This window comes from Chiloscyllium punctatum, chromosome 13, assembly GCF_047496795.1.
Source record: "Chiloscyllium punctatum isolate Juve2018m chromosome 13, sChiPun1.3, whole genome shotgun sequence".
Classification (NCBI taxonomy): domain Eukaryota; kingdom Metazoa; phylum Chordata; class Chondrichthyes; order Orectolobiformes; family Hemiscylliidae; genus Chiloscyllium; species Chiloscyllium punctatum.
In genome coordinates this window covers 80340505-80367916 of record NC_092751.1, presented here as the reverse complement: position 1 = coordinate 80367916, position 27412 = coordinate 80340505, and the positions used below count along the sequence as shown (strand labels likewise).

The 27412-nt window shown below is 43.9% G+C and overlaps 1 protein-coding gene across 3 annotated transcripts in view; it reads right to left on the bottom strand.

The window, feature by feature from the left end:
- LOC140484567 (serine/threonine-protein phosphatase 2B catalytic subunit beta isoform) overlaps positions 1-15921 on the bottom strand; it is a 121393-nt gene extending 105472 nt beyond the window's left edge. For 2 of the 3 annotated variants that reach the window (XM_072582949.1, XM_072582952.1), the window contains exon 1: positions 15692-15921. In XM_072582949.1, the coding sequence (XP_072439050.1) occupies positions 15692-15740 (49 nt within the window). In that variant the 5' untranslated portion in view covers positions 15741-15921. The remainder of the gene's footprint in view (positions 1-15691) is intronic. The other variant, XM_072582951.1, reaches the window with a different exon arrangement.
- Between the last annotated feature and the right edge of the window lie 11491 nt (positions 15922-27412).

Sequence of the window (27412 nt, the reverse complement as noted above, 5' to 3'; positions counted from 1 at the left end):
ACACAATAAATAAAGTGTCTGGATTTTCAACAAGAGTTTGGTAACATGCCAAAGGGAAAGCCTATTGATAAAATGAAGGTAGATAATGTTAGTTTGGAACATGGATATGAAGTTGGTTAAAGGACTTCGTACTGAATAGGAATAGTGGAAGCCAAATCGGAATAGAATTTGGAAAAAAAAAAGAAAAAACTAGAAAATATGGAAAGGAAATAAGTATCAACTGTTTTTAAGAGTATGAAATTGATGAAAGTGGTTCCTTGTGTTATTACATTCTATAAAGAAGGGCCTTTTAGATGCCTACGGAACCTTATTGTAGCTGAAGCCCATATTTTCAAAAGGGAGAAACTATGATCAAAGAAAACATTCACAAATTGTAGACTGTTCCTTAAAAAAAATGAAGGGCACCAACTTTTTCCAAGTCCTAAGACACTTAGTTTAAAAATAATTGACAGTGACTATCAGCATCAAAACAAATCGCAGATTTGTCATAGAGTCATACAGATGTACAGCACGGAAACAGATCATTTGGTCCAACTTGTCCATGCCGACCAGATATCTCGTCCGGCCTGCCAGCACCTGGCCCATATCCCTCTCAGCCCTTTCTGTTCATATACCCATCCAGATGTTGCAATTATGCCAGCCTCCACCACTTCCTCTAGCAGCTCATTCCATACACGCATCAGCCTCTGCGTGAAAAAGGTTGCCCCCTTAGGTCTCTTTTATGTATTTCCTCTCTCACCCTAAACTTACGCTCCCTAGTTCTGGACTGCCCCACCCCAAGGAAAAGACTTGTCTATTTACCCTATACATCCTCCTCACAATTATATAAAGTTCAAAAGATCACCCCCTCAGCCTCCGACACTCCAGGGAAAACAGCCCCAGCCTATTCAACTTCTCACTGAGAATGTGCATAGGGTATAAGCAGGCAGGGGTATAAGCAGGCAGGGAAAGAGTTTCACAAAACTCAGAACTTAAGAGGTTCAGCTGAGCATGATTCAGATCAGATAAGAACTTGCAATTAACAATCAGGTGCTGGAGGTGAGGGTAGTGGGTTAACAAGGTGGAAAAACACAGTCATTTTGTAAAGCCATTTAACAATATTGGAAGCATTCAGAATGCAAGGTCAGCTAACAAGGGGAAAAATATCTATTTTATGAATTCCAATCAAAAAAATTAAGAACATTCATTGTATAACAGTAAAAGGTGCTTGGTGTCTGCTACTGATACTCATTGACTGCCACAGTCACCCAATTAATATCTATGTTGCCTTATGTGGATGTTCCTCCCTGTAAAATGACTATACAATTCATTGAGAAACTGCTATTCCAGAGAAGAGACAGAAGTCACGTCTCTGAACAGAACTCATGGCGGGGCGGGGCGGGGCGGGGCGTGTTGGTCAAAGAAGCAGGACAACATCCCTAAAGCTCAAATGCTCCAACTCTGGCAACATCCTTGTAAATCTTTTCTTAACCCTTTCAAGTTTCACAACATTAATCCAATAGAAAGACCAGAATTGCATGCAATATTCCAAAATTGACCTAACCAGTGTCCTGTATAGCCGCAACATGACCGCCCAACTCCTGTAATCGATACTCTGACCAATAAAGGAAAGCTTACCAAACGACTTCTTCACTATCCTATCTACCTGCAACTCCACTTTCAAGGAGCTATGAACCTGCACTCCAAGGTCTCTTTGTTCAGCAACACTCCCTGGGACCTTACCATTAAATGCACAAGTCGTGCTAAGATTTGCCTTTCCAAAATGCAGCACCATACATTTATCTAAATTATACTCCATCTGCCACTCCCCAGCGCATTGGCCCATCTGATCAAGATCCCATTGTACTGAGGTAACCTCCTTCACTGACCACTACACCTCCAATTTTGGTGGCATCTGCAAACTTACTATGCCTCAATACTCACATCCAAATCATTTATATAAATGACGAAAAGTAGTGGACCCAGCACTGATCCTTGTGGCACTCCACTGGTCACAGGCCTCCAGTCTGATAAACAACCCTCCACCATCGTCCTGTCTCTTCTACCTTTGAACCAGTTCTGTATCCAAATGGTGAGTTCTCCCTGTATTCCATGAGATTAACCTGGCTAACCAGTCTCCCATAGGAACCTTGTCGAACGCCTTACTGAAGTCTGTATAGATCATGTTTACCTCTCTGCCCTCAGCAATCCCTTAGTTACTTAGTCAAAAAAAACTCAGTCAAGTTTGTGAGACATGATTTCCCATGCACAAAGCCATGCTGACTATCACTGAACAGTCCTTGCCTTTCCAAACGCATGTACATCCTGTCCCTCAGGATTCCCTCCAACAACTTGCCCACCACCAATGTCAGGCTCACTGGCCTATAGTTCCCTGGCTTGTCCTTACCACCTTTCTTAAATAGTGGCACCACGTTACCCAACGTCAAGTCTTCCGGCACCTCACCAGTGACTATCAAATGATACAAATATCTCAGCAAGAGGCCCAGCAATCATGCCCCTAGCTTCCCACAGAGTTTTAGGGTACACCTGATCAGGTCCTGGGGATTTATCCACTTTTACACGTTTCAAGACATCTAGCACTACCTCCTCTGTAATATGAGGATTTTTCAAGAAGTCACCAACTATTCCCCTACATTCTATATCTTCCATTTCCACAGTAAACACTGATGCAAAATACTCATTTAGTATCTTCCCCCATCCCGTATGACTCCACACAAAGGCCACCTTACTGATCTTTGAAGGGCCCGATTCATTCCCTCGTTACCCTTTTGTCCTTAATGTATTTTTGAAAACCCTTTGAATTCTGCTTAACCCTATTTGTCAAAGCTATCTCATGATTTCCCTAAGTATACTCCTATTGTCTTATACTCTTCCAAAATTCGTTCGATCTATCCATACCTGACATATGCTTCCTTCTTTTTCTTAAAAATCCTCAATTTTTCTAGTCACCCAGCATTCCCTGCACCTGCCAGCCTTTCCTTTCACCCTAACAGGAATATACAGTCTCTGAACTCTCATTATCTCACTTCTGAAGGCTTCCCATTTTCCAGCCAGCCCTCTACCCGTGAACATCTACCCCAGTCAGCTTTTGAAAGTTTTTAGATTAGATTAAATTAGATTCCCTACAGTGTGGAAGCAGACCCTTCGGATAAAAGCAGTCCACACCGACCCTCCGAAGAGCAATCTACCCCTGTTGACTTTTTAAAGAGCAACAGGTTTTAATCCAAGCTGTAGGCATCATTTTATCTTGCTTCAACCTTGATGGCAGTATCCAGCATACTCTTTTACTTATACAACTGAATGATTAAAATTTACTCAAGGTCAAAGAAAGGAAAAAGGAGCCTTAAATAATTTCATAACATCAGATTGGATTAGATTAGATTACCTTCAGTGTAGAAACAGGCCATTTGGCCTAACAAGTCTACATTGTCCCTCTGAACAGTAACTCATCCAGACCCATTTCCCTCTAATTAATGCACGTAATACTATGGACAATTTAGCGTGGCCAATTTACCTGACCTGCATATCGTTGGACTGTGGGAAGAAACCGGAGGAAACCCACGCAAACACAGGGAGAATGTGCAAACTCCACACAGACAGTCGCCGAGGCTGGAATCAAACCTGGGAACCTGGTGCTGTGAGACAGCAGTGCCTAACCACTGAGCCACCATGCCACCCTTACCAAATAGTATCAAAATTAGCCTTGCTCCAATTTAGAACTTCAACCTTTAGATCTGGTCTATCCTTTTCCATTACTTTTAAAACTAACGGAATCATAGTCGCTGGCCCCAAAGTGTTCCCCCACTGACACCTGTCCTGCCTTATTTTCCAAGATTAGGTCAAGTTCTGCACCTTCTCTAGTAGGTACATCCACATACTGACTCAAAAGTTTCTTGTACACACTTAAATTCCACTTCATCTAAACCCTTAACACTATTGCAGTCCCAGTCGATGTTTGGAAAGTTAACATCCCCTCCCATATCCACTTATTATTCTTACATATAACCTGACAAATGCGTTTTTAATTTCCCACTGACTATTAGGGGGTCTACAATGCAATCCCAGTAAAGTGATCACCCCTTTCTTATTTCTCAGTTCCACCCAAATAACTTCCCTGGATATATTTCTGGAAATATCCCCTCTCAGTACAGTTGCAAAGCTATCCCTCATCAAAATGCCACTCGCCCTACTCTCTTGCCTCCATTTCTGTCCTGTCACATTTGCACCCTGGAACATTAAGCTGCCAGTCCTATCCATCCTTGAGCCATCCTGTAATTGCTATGACATCCCAGTCCCATGTTCCTAACCATGCCCTCTTGCATTGAAATACAGAACAGCCTCGATTATCTGAATGAGATGGATGGGCAGTATTTCGTTCAAGTAGTTGAATATTCGGTTAATTGATTTCTTCTGGGACTGTGAAGTCTGCTCCCCGTTCAGAGAACGAGGCAGCAGCACACCGTGCATGAGCCTCCCCCTCCCACCCCCCAGCCGGACTGTACACTAACAGTAAATCTGCTGCTGCCTTTGTGAGTTAAGTCTCCAAATAGCGTGCACATGCGCGCGCACACACACACCTTTTTACTGCAGCCTTTTGACACTTTCCACCTCTGCCCTGTCCAGGACATTGTGGAAGAGATTATCCTGTGAAGGGGGGTTGAGGGTACACCAGTGTAGATCTCCAGGCAAAAAAGTGCAGGGGGAAAAAAAAAAGGGCAGGAGGCCAGTATTTTGAAGATGGTGCCCAGACTGCTCTCGGCAGCACTTCAGGGAGCAGAGTCAGTTTTTAATCATTGTACCTGTAAACAAAAGACACGATCAGGGTTGTAACAGCGCAATGTTTCTATCGGGACCTCAAGATCTCCTTCGGATAATCCTATATTTGAATAATTGATATTCAGATAATCAGAGTTGCTCTGGAAAAGCAGCTTAAATGATCAGTCCTACCTCGTTCTCTGCTTTGTCCCTGCCTGCCCGGACTGTTTGAATTACTTCTGTTCTCAACTGTACCAGTGTCAGATTGATCTCTTTCCTCACTATCCCCCTGGGCCCCACCCCCTCTCCTTACTAGTTTAAATCCTCCCAAGGAGCAAGCAGCACTAGCAAATCTCCCTGCCAGTACGTTAGTCCCCTTCCAATTCAGGTGTAATCTGTCCTTCTTGTACAGGTCACTTCTACGTCAGAAGAGATTCCAATGATCCAAAAATATGAATCCCTCTCCATACATCAGCTCCTCAGCCTTGCATTCATTGGCCTTATCCTCCTATTCCTCCCCTCACTAGCTCATAGTACCAGGAGTAATCCAGATATTACTACTCTCAAGGACCTCCTTTTTAAATTTCTGCCTAGCTCTCTATGTTCGCCCTTCAGAACCTCAATCTTTTGCCTTCCTATATCATTGGTTCCAATGTGTACAGAGTGGCCCTCCTGCTGGCCCCTCCCCCCTTTGAGAACATTCTACACCCGCTCCGAGACACTCTTGATTCTGGCACCAGGGAAGCAACACACCACTGATTTTTCGCTGCTGGCCACAGAAACATCTGTCTGTGCCTTGGAGTAGAGAGTCACTTAACACCATCGATCTCTTGGAAGCCGACATACCCCTTATTGCATTAGAGCCAGTCTCACTACCAGAAACCTGGCTGTTCATGCTACATTCCCCTGAGAATCCATCACCCCCTACATTTTCCAAAACAGCATACTTGCTTGAAATAGTGAGAGCCACAGAAGATTCCTGCACTACTTGCCTACCTCTCTTACCTTTTCTAGAGCTAACCTATGTGACTGTATCTGCGACTTTGTATGTTATTGAACGCACAGAGATCTGTGTATTATTAAGCAGCAACTAATGCTTGTAGCTTCAGAATGAAGAAATCTCCCTTGATGCCCAAAGAGGGAACCTCTGAGCAATGCTTATGGTGTTCTCTGCAAAGATTTTGCTTCTTTTAAGTTTACAGTACTTTTTCTCAGACAACAACACTTTGCCTAAATAAAGCAGTCTTGAAACCAAATGGCTGACAACTATCTGGAAATGTTAATTTGTAAACAATACATCATTGTGGCAGTAATGTCCTTACAGCATCTAATAGTGATACATTGGTTCATTCAAGGCATCTGGCAGAAGCTGACCTTAATGATTTGGATGCTTACTTCTCCTGCACCCAAAAGGGAATTATTTCAACCAAGTTGATAATTTTTATTGACAGCTTGGTGGGCCAAACCGCCACAGTCTGGCCCTGCTTTATTTTAATAGATTCTTCTCCCTGTTTGGTTAATGCACTACAATAAAGAACTATTTGGCAGTCAATTAAGAATAGTAAGCTCAAGATTAGCTTGCCCAAAAGTGCTATTGTCCCCACAGGGGTCAGATGAATTTGCACTTTCGTGACTTTCATGAATGGGTCTCTGCAATAACTTTTATTCGTTTGATTCAAGTAGTTCATTTAAAATGGTTTAAAGTTGTCTTGTCACATGAGTGCTTTTCTGCCTTCAGTGAAGGCAGGTGAATGCCCACCATGAGACACGTAGAACTACAATTGCCAGCGCATGAAGCAAGAATTCTGTCTCAGGGTCATTACTGTTTTAACCAGATTAGAACCATAAATCATCAACCATGATTGCAAGAAATGTGGTACCTGTTTCGTGATATCTAGTGCACAGCCCAAGAAGGGTTAAATAAGGCATAGTCCCCACTACCAATTACTATATATTGGACATCAGGTGAAGGCAGAATCAGTACAACAAAAACTATGTGCATCAACATTAGAAATGCCAGGTTGCACATCAGAACAAAGCTGAATAACTAACTGTTGCCATGGTGTTTAAGTTGTCAGCACATGGTTTAATTACGGAATACCATCCTGCTCCTACTGACAAACAAAAAGCAATCAACCAAATGCCATGATAGAAATGGAGGCATATTTTACAACGGCAGTGAAATTAAAACTGTAGAATTGAAATGTACATAGATGTTATAGAAGTTATAGAATTCTATGGTGCTCGTCTATAAAAGGCTGCCCTTGAGAATACAAAAGGACTGAGTTTGGAAAGTCCACTCTCAGGGTTGTGTCAAAGGTGGGGAATTTAGAAGTTATTGACCAATGAGTAAGCAACATAGAGGCAGCTTGGCTTCGGAGACTTCCAGTTCTACCAAATTCAAGATAACAAACTTGTGTAAAAGGGACACAAAACAGAAATGGGATCAGGAGCATCAGCACAAAAAAAAGTCCTCCACATAAAAGTTAATCTTAAGCGAGTAGCTTGGCTGCGATATTAATGTTGTGGATGGGCTTCTTGGTTGATATTCTTCACTCATACTGCCAAATGTTTCTATCAGTAACAATGCTAATAGCAATTGCACATACAAGCATAATATACAATTCAAAACTGCCTGGAGGGAGCACTATCTCCATTATGCATAACCTAGAACTATAAGTGGGCGTTTTTTCAGCTTCAAGTAGACAGAATACAAAAAAATTACACGCCTACCACTGTGCTTTATCCTAGCAACATCATTGTCTAACTGCGCAACATTTAACCCACCTCCCACCCACTAAACCTGGGACAATTGAGTGAATCCCTCCAGGAGCAATTAGGAATGCATACATGCTTAAATGATATTAGTGAATTATATGCTGAACAATAGAAAATGTTAGAGAGAAGGCTACAAAAAGGAAGAAGCATACAAAAAGTAAGAAGCATACAAAACTAAAACATCTCAAATCCCACAATACTAAAACTGACATCTTGAACTTAAAGAATTCTTATTAACTCAACAGCTTAACCAACCAAATCAATTCTACCTGTAGTATGTCACACACTGTTGGGACCTAGTAAACAATGTAACCCATCAGCCACAGTGTGCAAAAGGACAGAAAATCCAAAGGCATTTTTTTTCAAAAGCACAAAAGCCTCCCTTTAAGCATCTGCTTGACTTCGTGTTCTCAAGTGATTTTATGTCAGTGAGGGTTCAAGCCCCAAAAGCAGGAAATTTTTCCAACATGCGAGCCAACACTCAGCCCTCAACTTACATAACCAAAAAAACGATAACTCACCATGCTTGCTCACGGGATCTTTAAGTTTGCAAATGGCCGGTCACATTTTCTTAACAGCAACTGGTTTCACGAGCAAACATTTGAGGATACATACAACACGGAGGGGTGACCCCACAAAGAAACTGCACACCATCAATAAATATCTGGACAAAAATACTTTCATAACTTTTCTGAGCAGTGGTATATACAGTTAATTAAAGCTTTCCACTGGAGGACAAAAGGTACAAAAATTAAAGGGGGTCAGATTCTCAAAAGTACTGATATTATTTGCAGTTAAAAGACCTGAAGTGTCAAATTTGGAAAGTTAAGTAGGTAGACAGATACTAGTCAATGTACAAAAACAGGAATCATTCCATAGTGGAATAAAACAAAAAAGAAAGCAGATGGTGGCCATCTGAAAAAGCAAAAACTGAAATTGCAGGGGAAACTCAACAGGCTGGCAACATCTGTGGATGGAAAACAGAGTTAACATTTTAATTCCAGTGCCCTTTTTCAGAACTAGAATCAACTTGGAAAGTGGTATTTAAACTGACAATGAGAGGGGAAGTCCAGAGAAAGAGAAAATAAAAGAGTAGGCACACAAAGGAATTAGTGAGTTTTGAAGAGATTTTAACTCAGGTTGAGGTTCTGGATGGGAGTTTGCTCGCTGAGCTGGAAGGTCTGGTTACAGACGTTTCATCACCATACTAAGTAACATCAGTGAGCTTCCAGTGAAGAACTGGTGTTATGGCCCACTTTCTATTTATGTGTTTAGGTTTCTTTGGGTCAGTGATGTCATTTCCAGTTGGAAAGCTATGCTTCTAGGAATTCTCATGCGTGTCTGTTTGGTTTGTCCTAGGATGGGTGTGTTGTCCCAGTCAAAATGGTGTCCTTCTTTGTCTGATTGTAAGGATACTAGTGATAGTGGGTCATGTCTTTTTGTGGCTGGTTGACGTATCCAATGGCTAGTTTTCTGCCTGTTTCAACAATGTAGTGTTTCTTACAATCCATGCAAGATATTTTGTAAGTGACGTCTATATTGGTTGTTGTGTGTATTGGGTCTTTCAAGTTCATTAGTTGCAGTTTTAGTGTGTTGTTGGTTACCATGATACCAAGAGGTTGGAGTACTGTGGCAGTCATTTCAGAGATATCTTTGGCGTAGCTAGAGTACCTGGGTGCATGGTCTCTTTGTTTGGGTTTGTTGCTGAGAAAATCGGCAGACTGTTTATTGGGTACCCATTCTTCTTGAATACACTGTATAGGTGATTTTCTTCTGCTCTTCTCTCAAACAGAGACACGCTCAAGAATTCTTAGAAGCATGGCATTCCAATCGGAACTCCATCAACACACACGTCGATTTGGACCCCATCTACCATCCTGAGAAAAAGAACTGGAAACGCCATCACCAAACCAAAGAAACCTAAATACACATAGAAAGCAAAACATAACACTAACACTTCACCGGAAGCTCACCGATGGCGTTACCTAGTACGGTGACATAACGTGTGAAACCAAATCTTCCAGCTCATTGAACAAACTCACATCTAGAACACAAAGAAATCTTTGATAACAGGAAAAGGAGAAGCTAGATAGGAGATAATGGGAACAAATACAAATTGGATTAGCCAAATTGAAAGCAACCTATTTCATTACAGTATTGAAGTAGGTAATAGATAAGAAAGGGGATACTTATATTCTAAGATTGTAGAATTCTACACTGAATCCTGAAAGCTATAAAAGGTGCCTAAATGGAAGATGAGATGTTGTTTCTCCAGCTTGCATTCAGCTTTGCGGGATTACTGCAGCAAGCCTGAGAAAGAAACGTTGGCATAGGGACACACTGGGGTAACGAAGTGGCAGGCAATTGGAAGCACAGGGCGGTTCTTAGAGACAGAACATAAGTTTTACAATGCAGTCACCCCAATATTGTTTGCTATCAATTCCCTGCCTCTTGATGACGGCAGACAGGTTTCTTTGAGATTTATTTAACCAAGCTTTCAAGCAGGATTAAAGATGAAGGTTTTCAATCATCTGACACTTGGTAAGTGAGCATCCAGCTTTAAAGGCTTGCCAATGCTACACTGAACTACAACTCTTCCAAACATATCCTCGCTCTGTATCAACCTGCTCCTGTCATGCAAGAAAAAAAATAAGGCCAGCTTGTTCCTCAACTTGTAATGACATTTTCAGCTGGCTCAAACTTGTGATTGATAGGGAGCACAGAAAGTTAAGCTTATCAAACAGAGATGCGCAATAAAGATAAAGTTTTGGTGAAATTCTGAAAAAGACTACTGGCGAAACTCATCAGGTCTAGGGAGCATCTGTGGAGAGAGAAACAGACTTTGTGTTTGAAGTTTGGTATGCCTCTTCATCAGAATTGAAAGTTGTGGTTAGTCTTTATTCTTTTGGCAGGAGCAGAGGAGCAGCAAGAGGACAGATGGTATAGAGGCCCAATGCAAAAATCAAAGAGGTTGAGGAAAAAAAGATGTAAAGAAAAACAGGGGTGTAAATTCAAGGTGTAAGGGGAGAGATTAGCCCTTGCTACAAAGTGCAAAGTAAACAAAACATGGCTAACTTGGGGGGTAGGAGGAGGATATGGTTGAGAATTTAAGAAAAACAGAAGGTAGACAAAGTGTTCAGTTTCTGAAGTTATTCAAGTCAAGGTTGAGACCTCAAGGCTGCAACGTATTAAGCGGAAAAAGGTATTATTCCAGCTTGCATGTGCTTTGCTGGAACATTTCTGACTTGGGTCTGCTGCAATTTCTGCATGAGAGCAGTGGTTTATTGTAGTGACAAGCAACTGGGATGTGGGCTCATTCCTACAGCCACAAAACAGTCACCTAGTCTGAACTTGGCAACGTAAAGGAGACAACAATGCAAGCTGTGAATGCAGCAAACTTGATTGAAAGTACCTGTGAATCACAACTTCTACTGGAAGGTCCATTAGACGCCTTCAATGAAGGTGGCGAATGTGTAAGGGTTAAGCTTACTGTGATTACGTGGGAAGGTGCCATGAACATAAGAGTCCTTTCCAAGAGCTGAAAGTAAATGAGAGGAGAAGATGCATTTGGTGGGGTGAGATGCATTTGAGATGCTCAATGCTTATCAGTTGTTTGTACATACATGCAGTGGATGCTGGAGGGTGACATTTTGCCCTGCAGGAAGGGAGGGTGGTGTGGTGTGTATGTGTGGGCGTGAGCAGAATCAAGTCATGCTAGAAATTTCACTGAGCTCCAGACTCCCACCACCTCTCCAAGAAAAAAAAATCTCAAATCTCCTCATCCTCAACCTTCTACTCTTTGGATTAAATCTACTAACCCTTCTACTGAAGGAAAAAGTGCATTCTTATCCATCTTGTCAATGCCCCTAACACACCTTTAATCAAGTTCTCAAATTTCACTGCTCCAAGGAACCCCCATCTACCCAATCTTTCCTCATTATATCTCAGACCCTCCAGGAACAAGCAGCATCCTGGTCGATCTCCTCTGGACACAAGTGCAATTACATCCTTCCTATAATGTGGTGGCCAGCACTACAAGTACTATTCTAGTCGTCACCTAACCATCATTGTATACAGCTCCAGCAAAACACCTATTCTATGTCTCAGCTAAGAAATGAAAGTGCCCCAATACTTTCATAAACATATCTACCCATCCTATCTTCAGAGATCTGTGAATATACACACCAATGCCCCTATGATTAAAAAAAAGAGTAAAAAATTAAAATATGAAGGGCACTTGTAACTTGAACCATCCACATGATTATAGAACTGACCTTTGAAACTATTTTAAAATCATGCAACCATTTTTATACCTATGAAATTGCTTTGAAAATGTTTTTAAGACCTGTTATTTAAGTACTGCTGGTCTAAGATTGTAGGATGTCTAATTACTTTCCTCACAAAGCTAGCCTCAAGACATTCAGAGAACATAAAGTGGACAATACAAGGTTAGCACTTCACTGTGAGGGCAAGCTAATCTCCTAAAGCACAGATTTCTTACAAGCACAATGCATCTTAAGCAAAGGTTCCCACCCAACCCAAGAAAGTTCTACAATTCTATTTTTCCCACAAACTGTGAACCCTTCCCTACAGAGCTGTATTAATTACACACTTCAGAGAGGTATAAACAAAGAATGCTTTGTTGTCTGTAATTATCTTGTGTCATGGTGTAATGTTTACCTTTCAGAATTCTATTGCAGCTTAGTTTATGTTTTGAAAAGCAGCACAAATCATTTTCCTATCTCTAGCTTAATCTGTCACTCTGAACTAAGGCCATTAACAATAAATTAACATCTGGATAATTCAATTTGGAGTTTCTTTTCAAATAATTGGAAGAAACATGAATCTCGTTCCATTTTACCCTCCAAGTTACTGCTCCAACCCCTTTCAACTCAATATGCAACAATTCTGAGGAGGGTAAGTATCGAAACAAAGCCACGTAAAGCCTTCACAGAAGGCAAAGTGACAATTTGATGATAAAGTTGAACAAGTCCGTGTGTACTATCATGTCTTTATCATGTCACAAATCTTTTGTCTATAAACCATAAAAAATTCTATCAACTTAGAAGCACCCGCCCCCACCCTATCCTCAAAAAGGCCCTGTTTGCAATTTAATTTTTTCACTTGAAGATTTATGGGACTAAATTCCAATTCATAAATTTAAATTAGATATATCAGCAAGTCAGTGGAATAAATTTAAATTCAAATGCTGACAGGCAGACAAATTACATTTTGTAAGTAAGTGCTTGTCAGCAAATTGAATAATTTTGAAATTATAATCTTGGTTGTTAAGTGGGTAACTTGGCAGGTAATTTATACACAATATTGTTGTGAACAAGGAGAAATCAGGTATGATAGTCAAGGTATTTCTCAATAAATGAGAGAACTTAAAATTCCCCGAAAGTTCTCCTACTCATTTGGATACTCTTCAATGGCTACTGGATCACTGCAAAACTGTCATGACACACTCTTACCACCAGGGTCACTAGATAAGCTGGAGCCCTGCCTCTCCTCCCCTCCCCCTTCCTGGCACAGGGATGTTGAAGCTAATAGTAGTGCCTCACCTGCTGCCACAGCCAAGATAGCTAACTCAGCAGAGCTGGAATCAGACTTGGGAATGTCTGGCCTTTGTGGTTTAGTGCAGTGAACTTTGCCAGCTAGCTGAAGCAGTTTTTGAGGCCTGCTTAATTTTAATGAGTTTAGTGAAACAAACAAGTGGAATTTAGTAGGTCTCACTACTTCTTCAAACAAATGTCACAGGAATATAAACTGGTTTCAGAGCACAAAGTGATTTTAAAAATTAGGTTATGATGTGTTTGAGTGAAATTTAGAAAAACTGATGAAGGTACAGAATGTCCAATGGCTCATCTGCCTCAAATTACAGTAATTATAAACTGCCCACTTGACATTTAAGCAGTTTGCATAATAACACACGTTTTAATATTCAAAAACTGAAGCCAGTACATAGTAAACAAAATGAAAAGAAATACTGAGATGTTTTATGTAGAAAAATGCAAAATATCTGGCCATAGAATACAATGCTGCTGCTTTCTGAGAACTGATTGTTTTATCAGAAAAATGGACTGAAACCATCACCTAACTTCAGAGTTCTCATTTCTCTCTCCACTTAATCTCTTCTCTAAGTATAAACCCTTGCTCAAGTACATTTCTATAGTTTTCACAATTTTCAGAATCAAAATGTCTTTTAACCAAAGTAGCACAAGGATAGGTTGGGGACATGAAAAAGGTTTCAAACTGTCTTAATATATTGAATAAAAGTAATGCCTCATCGGTTATAAATTTTTTTGCCAGACAAAGACAAAAACAATCAGAATTGGCTTTCACCCGGAAGCACCATTCATGGGAAGGGCCTGCAGAATTTCAACTTGCTGTGCAAACTGATTCCAAACAACCCAAGCGCTGCCCAACCCTGGAAAACCATTCCACATGTTTGGCATACAAATCTTCCCAGCAATACGATCTGCTTAGCTCTGGGGGTGGGGCCCTGAATCAAGTTTGTCTCAGGCTAGCAAAGACAGAAACCTGACTGAAGAGTACTTGCTGGGAAGCAAAGTTAAAAATTCATTTAAGCAGAGAAGCTGGTTAAATTAAAATGCTAAACTGCGACTAACAATTTCTTGTTTTAAAAGAGATCAAAAAATCATCTCTGAATATTAGTTTCGGCAAAACGAAGAGCTCATCAAAGTGAAGAATATGGCAACACAGATACAAATGAGATTTCAAGCATCTGGATTCATCCCAAATCAAACTTTTACCCACAAGCACAGGGTCAGTACAATTGTTTGGTGTTTCATAAACAAGAGCTCTGCTTCCATGTACAGCATGAGTAATTCACTACAAGTGTTATATAACCAAAGCAAAGTTACCAAACCAGAATTATGGAATTAAAAATAAACAGATTCTTAAAGCAGATGAGCCTACAATAGAAGCTTTTTGTTAACCATAACTGCTGCATTTCATCACTCTTCAATGTCTCACAAAAAAAGTAATTACCATTGACCATTCACAATCATTAAACACCTAACTCAGCTATGGAACTTAAAATATTTGCTTTCCCCTTTTCTGCGTTTGAAGCTTATTCTGTGGAATATGTTTGCAAAGGACGTAATTCACATTGAGGTTTCATCCACAGTTGAGAACAGAGTCTGGTCACAAAGACGTGTTATCATCAATTCAAGAGACTAATTAAGCAGAGCAGAACTTTAAATGATTAATTTGGATCACCATAGTGGTGTTTACATCAGCTTATTGTCAACATACTTCACAGTCAGTTACTCGCTGGTGTAATGTAGGTGAGCCCAGTAGCCAAGTGAGCACACACTAAGATTAACAACATCTGTCTTTGGTGCTTGTAAGGGTAAATGCTGGCTAGGGCACCAATGGAACACTGCTAGGTCCCCAAAGGATGCCATCAGATCATTGAGAACGTACCAAGGGCCAAGTGTCAAACATATCTGACAACACAGACTCCCTTAATAATGCACAGCATTATATACAGTGGACATTTTTTTCTCTCCTCTCAACTGACTCAGTCACAAATGTCTTCTGCAGTCCTCTTCTAAACTCTGCACACCTACCCCGCCCTTGGGTACACCTGAACTTAAAAGAAGGCAAACTTCAGTATTCCGAACAAGTCAAATGGCTGCCAGCAGTCTACGAGGTGGTATTCGCCAACACAACGCATTTCAGTGATTGAATATCCAAAAATATTTAACTATCAATTAGAGAATTGTTGCAATGGAGAGGAAACGAGGAGAAAACGATCTTGCAGCACGGTGAGGAATATTGAGAGTTGAGGTCAAATGAACTCAGCCACCCATGAATAGGAGTATGAATTCAGAGCAGGTGGCACTGAGGCTCCTCAAATTCGGCTCTGGTTGGCAGAACCCACCCCAGATCCCACGGGTCCAAAGCCAGAAGGGGTTCTCTGACAATGGGAAGCATACCCCGCCTACCTCTACCCCCATGCCTCATGATCCCCTTCCCTCACCCCGGGACAGCACATTCACTCGACGCTTCGTCCCAATGCCGAGCTACAGCAGGGGAAGCCGAAAGCCTGACCCTCTCTCTCCCTGACGATGGGCAGGGGCCCCAAGCCCCGTTTACCGGGCCGCGGCCTGAACCCCGGGTTACTCACACTTCACCACCCGATCGGCGGTCGGCAGCTTCCCATCCCGAGCTGCCATGGCACCGCTCCGAGGGGAGTGGCGGCTCCCTGGCTCGGCCGAGGCTCTGTTTCAGGCTTCCTGCCGTGCCGTTCGCTCCTGCTCCCGGGCCTCACTTTCTCCACAGCCTCGGCCTCTAGTAACGGCGGCGGCTCCGGCATCAGAACATGGCGGCGGGACCAGAGTGCAGCGCGGGGAAGGGGCGGGGCATGATCCAATGGGCGGGGCCAAGCATTACATCAGATGGGGGGGCGGGGAAAAGGTAATGGGCGGGACCAAAGGGCGGGGGTTAAGTGTAAGGGAGATGGGCGGGGACATTTGAGGTCACTAGAAATAGGCGGGGTCAGATGAAAGGGGCGCGGCCAATGGGGAGTGCGGAGTCAATGGGGCCAGCGGGAAAGGTCGGGGTCAAAGGGAAAGGAGCATAGCCAATGGGGTCAAAGGGAAAAGGGCGGTGTCAGTAGGGCTCAGGGGAGGGTGGGAAGGAAGAATGGCAAGGACAGGGCAAAAACGTCAGTGAGGGTGGTGCCCAGAGCCATGGCTACCTGGCAAGGAAGAGACAATCATAGATAAAAAAAAGAGAAGTTGCTGGAAAAACTCAGCAGATCTGGCAAAGTATGTGAAGAGAACTTAGAGTTAACCTTTCAGGTCCAGTAACCCTTCCTCGAGGAATCACAGAATCCTTACTGTATGGAAGCCCAACGAATCAACACCGACCCTTTAAAAAAACGTCCTGCCTCGACCAACTTCCTTAAGAGCCCTGAATTTCCCATGGCCCCCATTTCCCTGACACTATGGGCAATTTAGACAAGAAGCAGCCTGGATGAACACAGCAAGCCAGGTGGCATCAAGAGGTAGAGAGGTCCAACGTTTCAGGTACAACCCTTCTTCAGAAATGGAGTTGGGGGGTAGGGTAGCTGCAGATAAAGAGAGGGGGAGCGGAGTTTTGAGTGGGGTGAAGGGCAGAATGGTGAGGTGGTGCTGAGTGCAAGGGGAAATTTAGCATGACCAGTCAAATTAAACTGCACATTTTTGAACTGCAAGAGGCCAGACTCAGTAAAGCTGTGCAACCTCCACACAGACAATCATCCCCACGATCGCTGGCGCTGTGAGCACACAGAATTTCGGTATCCATTGGTCTGGTCTCAACTGGGACCTTAGGTTCATGTCACACTACAGGTGACCCCACTGCACTAACACTATTTCTCTCTCACACATTCACACACACTCCTATAGACGCATACACTAATGCAGACCCTCTCTCATACGCTCACACACGCACACCCACAAGTGCACCCTCTCACAGACTTATGCACCTTTACACTCACACACACTCTCTCACAGACACTCACCCCTCCCCACCACCATACACACTTGCAGAATTATATTTTATATTGCTCAAAAACTGCATTGCATCCATGTACGATTCTGTAAATACCATTTTAAAAATTAAATCAGTCTGAACATTGGGGCACAGACAGCCTCATATACCTCACACCTTCAATGCATTATCTAAGCTGACATGGCACCTATTGTTAAAGTTCACTTGAGAATGTAACTTTAAAAAAAATGTTCTGGGATTTACCTATGAAAGAACGGAAACCAACATAATCATTCTAAAAGATGAGAGACATAACAAACAATCCAGGTATTTTTCAATATATAATTTCATTTGCATTATACTATAAGCATTTGCTATAAATTCTGCGTCTTATGATCTCATACTCTGAAAGCTCGTACTTCCAAATAAACCTGGCGGATTCTAACCTGGGGTTGCGTGATTTTTAACTGATGAAGGGCTTATGCCCGAAACGTCGATTTTCCTGCTCCTGAGATGCTGCCTGACCTGCTGCTGTGCTTTCCCAACACTACACTCTCAACTCTGATCTCCAGCAGATGCAGTCCTCACTTTCTGGGAGTTGATTTTTAACTTTGTCCACCCCAGTCCAACACTGACCCCTCCAAATTATTCTTTACATTCGAACAGAACTTGAGTCTAGATTAGAGTGGTGCTGGAAAAGCACAGCAGGTCAGGCAGCATCCCAAGAGCCGCAACATCAACGTTTCAGGCAAAAGCCGGAACTTGACGGGCCGGGGGCGTGGCCAAGATAGAGGCGGGGTCAGATTGAAGATTGAATGCGTCATTATGGTGGCCGGGGCGGGGTCTGCGTGATGTAGGTGAGAGGGGCGGGGTCTGCATGATGGGCGGGGTTAGTGTGAGGCGGGGCCCAGATCAGGGTGGGATCAGAATGAGAGGTTCGATCAGAGTGATGAGCGAGAAGGGCGGGGTCAGTGGGAGGGGGCGGGGCCAATGTGAGGGGCAGGGACAATGTGAGTGGCGGGGGTAACTTGAAGGGGCGGAGTCAGAGTGAGTGCGAGGCGGGGTCAGTGTAATATGTCGGGTCAGAGTGAGGGCGAGTGGTTAGGGGGAAGACCGGGGTCAGTGTGATGGGGTGGGATTAGCGTGTACGGGGGTCAGAGTGAGTGGGCGGGATCAAAATGATGGGGTGGGTCAGGGTGAGAGGTGGAGTGAAGGTGTGGAGCGGAGTGAGGGGCGGGGCCAGAGTGTGGGCGTGGTCGGGGGCGGGGACGTGGGCGGGGGCGGGTTCAGTGTGAGAGGCGATGCCACCAGTGTGAGTCAGTATCACGTTGAGGGGCGGGGCCAGAGTGAGGGGCGGGGTCAGAGTGAGAGTCGGGGCCAGAATGTGGGTCAGGGGTCAGTGTGAGAGGGGTCAGTGTAAGGGGCGGGGTCAGTGTGAGGGGCGGAGTTAATGTAAGTGGTCGGACTGGTAGGGATGGAGTAGGTGCGGGGATAGTGTGGTGGGTCGAGACAGAGTGTGGGACGGTGACAGAGTGAGGAGGTGGGGTCAGTTTAAGAGGGCAGTGTCAGAGAGAAAGCGGGGTCAGGGCGAAGGAGGGGTCAGGGCAGAGTTAGGGGGTGGAGTCAGGCAGGGAGCATGGAGTCAGAGTGTGTATGTGTCAGAGTAAGGGGATTGGGTCAGTGTGAGGCAGTGATAGAGTGACGGGAGGGGTCAGAGTGTGGGGTGTGGTGACGGGGTTCAGAATTGGGGGGTTTCAGAGTTGGGGAGGAGAGGGGTCAGAGTGTGGGGGTGGTGTTAGTGTGAGGGGCGGGGTTAGAGGGATGGTACGGGGTCAGATTGAAGGTGCGGGGTCAGATTGAAGGTGCGGGATCAGATTGAGCGTGCGGGGGCAGTGTGAGGGTGGGGGGGTCAGTGTGAGGAGGTGGGATTAGTGTGAGGGGGCGGGGTCAGTGTGACGGAGTGATATCAGTGTGTGGGGCGGTGTCTGAGTGAGTGGCAGTGTCAGAGTAAGAGGTTAGGGCGGGGTCAGAGTGAAGGGGTGGGGTCAGAAGGCGGCGGGGCCAAGCGAGGGGGCCGGATCAGTGTGAGGAGGTGGGGGCGGGGACAATTTGTGGAGGTGGGATCAGTGTGAGGAGGTTGGATCAGTGTGAGAGGGCGGGGTCCGTTTGTGGAGGTGGGATCAGTGTGAGAGGGTGGGGTCAGTTTGTGGAGGTGGGATCAGTGTGAGAGGGCGGGGTCAGTGTGAGGGGGCGGGGTCAGTTTGTGGAGGTGGGATCAGTGTGAGAGGGCGGGGTCAGTGTGAGGGGCGGGGTCAGTTTGTGGAGGTGGGATCAGTGTGAGAGGGCGGGGTCAGTTTGTGGAGGTGGGATCAGCGTGAGGGGGTGGGGTTAGTTTGTGGAGGTGGGATCAGTGTGAGGGGGCGGGGTCAGTTTGTGGAGGTGGGATCAGTGTGAGGGGGCGGGGTCAGTTTGTGGAGGTGGGATCAGTGTGAGGGGGTGGGGTCAGTTTGTGGAGGTGGGATCAGTGTGAGAGGGCGGGGTCAGTGTGAGGGGGCGTGGTCAGTTTGTGGAGATGGGATCAGTGTGAGGGGGCGGGGTCAGTTTGTGGAGGTGGGATCAGTGTGAGGAGGTTGGATCAGTGAGGGGGCGGGGTCAATTTGTGGAGGTGGGATCAGTGTGAGGGGGCGGGGTCAGTTGTGGAGGTGGGATCAGTGTGAGGGGGCGGGGTCAGTGTGACGGAGTGATGTCAGTGTGTGGGGCGGTGTCTGAGTGAGTGGCCGTGTCAGAGTAAGAGGTTGGGGCGGGGTCAGAGTGAAGGGGCGGGACCAAGCGAGGGGGCCGGAAGTTTACATAGTTGTCTCTGTTGGTGGTACTGAAAATGTTTAATTTTGCATTGAAACCCACTTATGTTGTTGAAGGTCACCGGCATTGCTTGCTCTTAGTGACTCAAATCTCTGCGCAGCTTGATTGTCCAATCTCTCACCTTTAAGAAATGTTCGGCACTTCAGTTTTTCCTGACACGTGACAATTTCATATCTCTCCATAATGGATACTTTTCCCTCTTTATGCAAGTCACCTTTAAGCTTTTCTGCACTCCCTTCACTAATCACATTCCCACCAAGTTTTGTGCTATTTGATTTGATTTATTTATTGTCACATGTATTTTGTAACAAAATATAGTGAAAAGTATAGTTCACCACTCTCTGGCACCATCTTAAAACACAGAAAAGTAAATCAAAATATTGAATATAAATGTAGAAAAATGAAGAAATAGAGAAAAAAAGTGTTTAACTGTTTGTTAAGTGCTTTGCCATGAGCCCTGGGCATGGTGGCAATCCACAAGTCCCTTTCACCATGCTGCCACTGCTGGAACAAAAGTTACAATTCTTCTCCACCAACACCTTTGCCACTATGAATTCTTGATGGGCCTCACCAATCCAAATACCACTGATTCTGCTAGGTACTGTATTAGTCCAAACATGACTCCACTGCCATAGCCATGAGACTGCTTTGAGCCTACATCACCATTGAAGCTTCTGTTGATGCCGCCAGTTCTTGTAGTGGGCCCAAACTCACCTCCATGAATCTGTGTCGGTCACAAACTCCGTCAGGAACCCAAACTTGCCTCTGCTGCAGCAGCCATAAGTTGGCGCTAGGCATACCTCGACCATGCAGAAAATGCCAGGAAACCAATCTTGATTCTGGCGGTACCACCATCAGTCTATGCTGTTGGGTCCACTGGAGTCTGTGCTACTGGGCCCACTCGCAGCTAATGCTGTTGCCATGACCAAGTTCTTCAACAAGAGGCAAGTCAAAAAAAATGAGAAAACAAAGAGAGAGAAAAACTAAAAGAAAAGTGAATGGAGGGGGCCAAGCATTGAGCTCAGAAGACCTACTCTACCGCCCTCTTACCAAAAGTACGATGAACATCTGGGTAATGTGGGAAGGGGAGGGAGAATGAATTGAAGTTCTGTTAAACACAGGAGAGGGGGTATCAAGGGAAGACAACAGACAATAGATGCAGTAGGCCATTCGGCCCTTCGAGCCAGCACCACCATTCATTATGATCATGGCTGATCATCAGTATCCTGTTCCTGCCTTATCCCCATAATCCTTGATTCCACTACCTGTAAGAGCTCTATCCATCTCTTTCTTGAAAGTAGGAGAAAGTGAGGACTGAAGATGCTGGAGATCAGAGCTGAAAATGTGTTGCTGGAAAAGCGCAGCAGGTCAGGCAGCATCCAAGGAGCAGGAGAATCGACGTTTCGGGCATGAGCCCTTCTTCGGATTCCTGAAGAAGGGTTCATGCCCAAATCGTCGATTCTCCTTCTCCTTGAATGCTGCCTGACCTGCTGTGCTTTCTTGAAAGTACCCAGATACTTGGGCTTCAGTGTCTTCTGGGTAGAGCATTCCATATATCCACCACTCTCTGGGTGAAGAAGTTTCCCTTCAACTCTGTTCTAAATGGCCTACCCCTTATTTTTTAAACTGTGTCCTCTGGTTCTGGACTCGAGAGGGCTAATAATGGGTAAGAATTATGGGGAATGGAGAAAGTGAGATAGGATATCTGGTGGTGAAGGTTGCAAGGAATGATAGGATGAGGTGCAAGGACAATGTTGATTGACAGTGATAATAGCAGTACAGAGGATTTAAAAGTGGTAGAGGATGTACTGAGCTGAGAGAGCAATAGAGGCAAACGGAGGTAACTAGTGAGGGAGGGGTGTGTGAGAGGGAGATAGGGAGGAGGAAACATGCAGTGAGAATTGGAGGGAGACAGGAGGATAAGGGGATTTGGGGCACAGAGAGAGAGAGAGAGAGAGAGAAGGGTTTGAGAGTGTAAGGGCTAGTCGTAGAAGCTGACAGCAGTAAAAAACACTCTTGAACCCAACTCGTCAAAAACATCCACCTAACCACAGGTATTCTAATCCAATTCCCAACACTTGGCCCATAACCTTGTTTGCCTTGACATACCACATCTAAATACTTCTTCAATGTTATGAGGATTTCTGTTTCTGTCACCTTTATAAGCAGTGAGTTCCAGATTCTCACCATTGTCTGGGTGAAAAAAATTTTCCTAGTGTCCAGGGATGTGCAAGCTAGATGGGTTAGCCATGGTAAATGTGGAATTACAGGGATAGGGTGGGAGGCTGGATCTGGGTGGGATGCTCTTCAGAGAATTGGTGCAGGCTTAGTGGACCGAATGGCCTCTTTTCACACTGTAAGGTTTCTATGATCTTATGATTCTAACTTCCTCTTTACCTTCTGCCTTAACAACCTCCCCCCACTCTGGTCAATGATCCCTCCACCAAAGGGAAACATTGGCGTCTGTGCCCCTCATAATTTTATACATTTCAATCGAATGCATTGCCCTCATCTAGTCACCTCTTCAAAAATAATTCAATCAAGTTGGTCAAACTTGACCTCTGCATAACAAAGCCATGCTGATTATCCCTGCCTCTCCAAATACAGATTAATTCTGTCTCTCAGCATTGCTTCCAATAGTTTCTTCACCACTGAGATCTTACCAGCCTGTAGTTTCTTGGTTTATCCTTGTCTCACGTCTTAAATAATGGTAGCACATTGGCTGTTGTCCAGTCCTGCAGTACCTCTCCTGCAGCTGAGAGAAATTGAAAATTATTGCCAGTGCTCCTGCTATTTCCTCCCCCGCTTTACTCAACAATCTGGGATATAGCTGGAGAGGGTATATAGGAAATGCAGAATGTTTCCTGGGATGAAAATTCTCAGTTGTGAAGAGAGACTGGATGAGCTGGGTTTGTTTTCCTTGGAGGAGGCTGAGGGGGGATTTGACTGAAATATACATTATGAGAGGCAAAGACAGAATACATTGTGAGAGTCTTTTCCCCATGTCAGATATTCCTAAGACCAGAGGATGCAGGTTTAAGGTGAGGAGTAAGTGGGTTTGGAAGAGATCCAAGAAAAAATGTTTTTACCCAGAGGATGATAGAAATATGGAATGTGCTGCCTGAGAGGGTAGTAGAGGCAGATTCTCTCACAATATTTTTTGAAAAATCTGGATGAACACTTAAAATGCCAGACCATAGTATATTATGGACAGAGTGCACGTAGATAAGATTAGTAGTTTGGTGCTTGTCGGTCACCATAGATATAGCCGGACTTTTTCATTGCTACATGACTCCATGACGTTTTATCCAGCTTTGAAGATTTATGTATCTATAAACCTACCAGACAACTCAGAGCCTCCTCTATTTCTGTGATAATTTCTTTACATACGTCTTTATTTCTATAGCTATATCCCTCTCACTCGTGAACACTGGCACTAATTGTTCATTTGAACTCTCTTTACATCCTCTGGCTCCACGCACAAATTATCAATGTGGTCCTTAATGTCTGTACTCTTTCCCTAGTTGTCCTTAATGTACTTCTAAAATAACAAATGGATTTTTCTTTAGTTTACCTACCATTGTTCTTTCATGTCTCTTTTTAGCTCTCCTAATTTTCTTCTTGCACATATAGTATGCCTCTCGGGCTTTTGCTGTTTTGAGTCCTTGGTACCTGCTTTAAAAAGATCATAAATCACATGCTATAAGTGTGCCATGAAAGTCTGACTTTATCTCGAGGGAAGGACTCAAAGAAAAAAAAAGAGCTTTTACACAAATGATTTTTCATGACAAGCAAATGGAGCACAAAGTATGGATCTGCCGCAGACCAGTTTAATAGTCAACTTGCTCTAAAGAATGCATCTTTGTTGCGACATATCAGCCAGCCATTGGGAAATTGAAATTTCACATCCCACCTAATAAGTCTCCATGCAAGTTATGCCAGTTCTGTAAGAATTTTCTCTCTCCAATCTTTTGATTCCAGATTTACAGGATAAAGTGTACAAGAAAACCCTAGCTTTTGGTCTGCAAATACATTTTGGTATATTCTTGGTGGAAAACTGACTAACCCTTTCAGCCACAAGGTGTTCCACTTGCATTGGCATCCTGGAACTTTGCTCCAGAGAGGATCCATCTAACTGCTTGAGCTTACCCTGCTTAGTGTCCTGCCTCACCATTATCACCTGCTGTTTGAAGCTCCATTATACATTTCCCTACTCGAGACTTGACATCCCGCAAAGTACACGTAGCACACCGTGACTGTTTACTAATGCTTGTTTGATCAGCATATTCAAATTGAGCTATAATGGCTAGAATACTTGGATCCACATTAGTGGCAGGATTCTCTTCTTGCACCACCAACCTGGTAAGGGTTGAGGTTATATTTGTGTACCATCTACAAGATGCACTGCAGATATTTACATGGCTCCTTAGATAGCACCTTCCAAACCCAAGACCACTTCCATCTAGAAGGACAAGGACAGCAGATACATAGGAATATCACTACCTGCCAGTTCCTCTCCAAGCCACTCACCATTTTGACTTGAAAATATATTGCCGTTCCTGGGTCACTGGGTCAAACTTCTGGACCTCCCTTCCTTGTGGTATTATGAGTCTATTAACACCAAGTAGACTGCAGTAGCTCAAGAAGCAAGTTCACTATCTATCTTGTCCAACAAATTCTAGGCCTGACAGCAAAGCCAGCATTCAATGAACGAGTAGAAGAAATACTGTGATCTGACAAAAACAAGTATATGAGTTACAAGGAGATCAAAATTGAGAATTAAATATTCAGGAGAATATAACTTTTCAAAAGTACAGGAAAGTGTGTGGTGCTAGAAAAGCACAGCAGGTCATGCAGCATCAAGGAATAGGAGAATCGATGTTTTGGGCAGGAGCCCTTCATCAGGATGAAGGGTTTATGTCCAAAACGTCGATTTTGCTGCTCCTCAGATGCTGCATGACCTGCTGTACTTTTCCAGCACCACACATTCTCGACTCTGATCTCCAACATCTGCAGTCCTCACATTCTCCAGGCAGGAAGAAAAGTGTAGTGGAATAGCTGTCTTTGTACAAAATAGATCAAGTACAATAGCAAGAAATTACCTTGGATGTGAAGATGTAGAATCCAAATGACTAGAGATAAGATAACAAGGGGAAGAAGACATTGGCGGAATAGTGTCTAGTCTAACAGTGTGTGATAGGACAGAGATTAAATTAGGAGGTAATGAGGTCATATAAAAGAGGAAGTACATTGTCGCGGCATGGGGCTCAGTGGTTAGCACTGCAGCCTCACAGCACCAGAGTCCCAGGTTCGATTCCAGCCTTGGGTGACTATTTGTGTGGGGTTTGCACATTCTCCCTGTGTCTGCGTGAGTTTCCTCCGGGTGTTCTGGTTTCCTCCCACAGTCCAAAGATGTGCTGGTCAGGTAAATTGGCCATGTTAAATTGCCCATAGTGGTAGGTGCGTTAGTCAGAGGGAAATGGGACTGGGTGGGTTACTCTTCAGAGGGTCAGTGTGGACTTGTTGGGCCGAAGGGCCTGTTACACACTGTAGGGAATCTAATCATGGATGACTTTAACCGTCAAGATGATTGGGAAAATCAAATTGGCAAAGATGAAAGAATTCATAGAAAGTATTTGGGACAGTTTCCTGAACAATATGTTGTGGATCCAACCAGAGATCAGGTGGATTTGGATCTGGTAACGTGTAATGAGGCAGGTTTAATAAAAGATCTCAGAATGAAAGATCCTCTCGGAAACTGTGACCACAACATGGTCGAATTTAGCATCCAGTTTGAGAGAGTGCAACTTGGGTTGGAAACAATGCGGGAAACCTCAATAAGGGTAATTATAAAGAAATGGGGGCAGAATTGGCTGGAATAGACCGGGAAAGAAATTTAGCAAAAAGGACGGTTGATGAATAACGGCAGATGTTTAAGAAATTAGGTCATGGTGGACAATGAATGTATATCCCAATGAGGAAAAAGGACTCTACGAGGCAGATAAACCAACCACGATTAACCAAGCAAGTTCAGAATTGTAACATTGACAGAAAAGAAACACAAAATAAAGCAAAAGTTAGTGATAAGCCAGAAGATTGGGAAAGTTTTTAACAACATAGAAAGACCAAAAAAAAGATAAAGAGGAAAAACATAAAATTTGAGAGTAAACTAGTAATTAAGTAATATCAAAATGAGCATGAAGGGTATTCCCAAGTCTGTAACAAGGATGAAAGAGGGGAAAGTGCACATAAGCCTCTGAGAGAATGAGGCTGGGAAAGTAATACTGGTGAACTAGGAAATGGCCAAGGAGTTCAATAAATACTTTACATCAATGTTCACAGCGGATGACAGTAATAGTATTTCACAATTATTAAATGTTCAAGAGGCAAATAAGGAGGAGGAAATAAATACATTAACAATCACTCGAGAAAAAATATTTCGGAAACCCATGGGGCTGAAGGCTAATAGAAACCCTGGACCTGATGGTTTATTTCCAAGGCTATTAAAGGAAACAGCTAGAGATAGTGGATGTACTGTTAGTAACTGTAAACTATAGTATATATGTCTAATTATACATCCAACTCCACTCCACCAGCATTACTACGCCATCTTCTCTCCAATACCTCACACTCACTCTGTCTCTGCTGCTCTACCTATCTCCCACTAAGGTGCATGGTCTACCACCCTCAATATTGCCTGCAACATCTTTCCCATTAGCCATCACCCATCCCATGGAGGTGGCACAGTAGCTCGGTGCTTAGCACTATTGCCTCACAGCTCCAGTGACCCGGGTTCTGTGTGGGTTTCCTCTGAGTGTTCCGGTTTCCTCCCACAATCCAAAGATGTGCACGTCAGGTGAATTGACCATGCTAAATTACCTAGGTAAAAACAATGACTGCAGATGCTGGAAACCAGAGTCTAGATTAGAGAGGTGCTGGAAAAGCACAGCAGTTCAGGCAGCATCCAAGGAGCATGCTAAATTACCCACAGTGTTAGGTGCATTAGTCAGGGGTAAATACAGAGTAGGGGAATGGGTCTGTGTGGGTTACTTTTCAGAGGGTCAGTGTGGACTTGTTGGGTTGAAGGGCCTGTTTCCATATTGTAGGGAATCTAATCTGTCACGAGAGAAAAAATATTTAGGAAACCCATGGGGGTAAAGGTCAATAGAAATCCTGGACCTGATGGTTTGATTCCAAGGGTATTAAAGGAAACAGCTAGATATGGTGAATGCACTGTCAGTAACTGTAGACTATGGTATACAGTATATGTTCAATTATACATCCAACTCCACTCCACCAGCATAAATACACCATCTTCTCTCCAATACCTCACACTCACTCTGTCTCTGCTGCCCCACCAATCTCCCACTAAGGTGCATGCTCTACCACTCTCAATATTGCTTGCAACATCTTCTTCATTGGCCATCACCCATTCCACCAACCCCGTCTGACACCACTAACCCCTCTGTTGCCTTCTCACTCACTCAGACCACCTTCCCACCTGCACCAA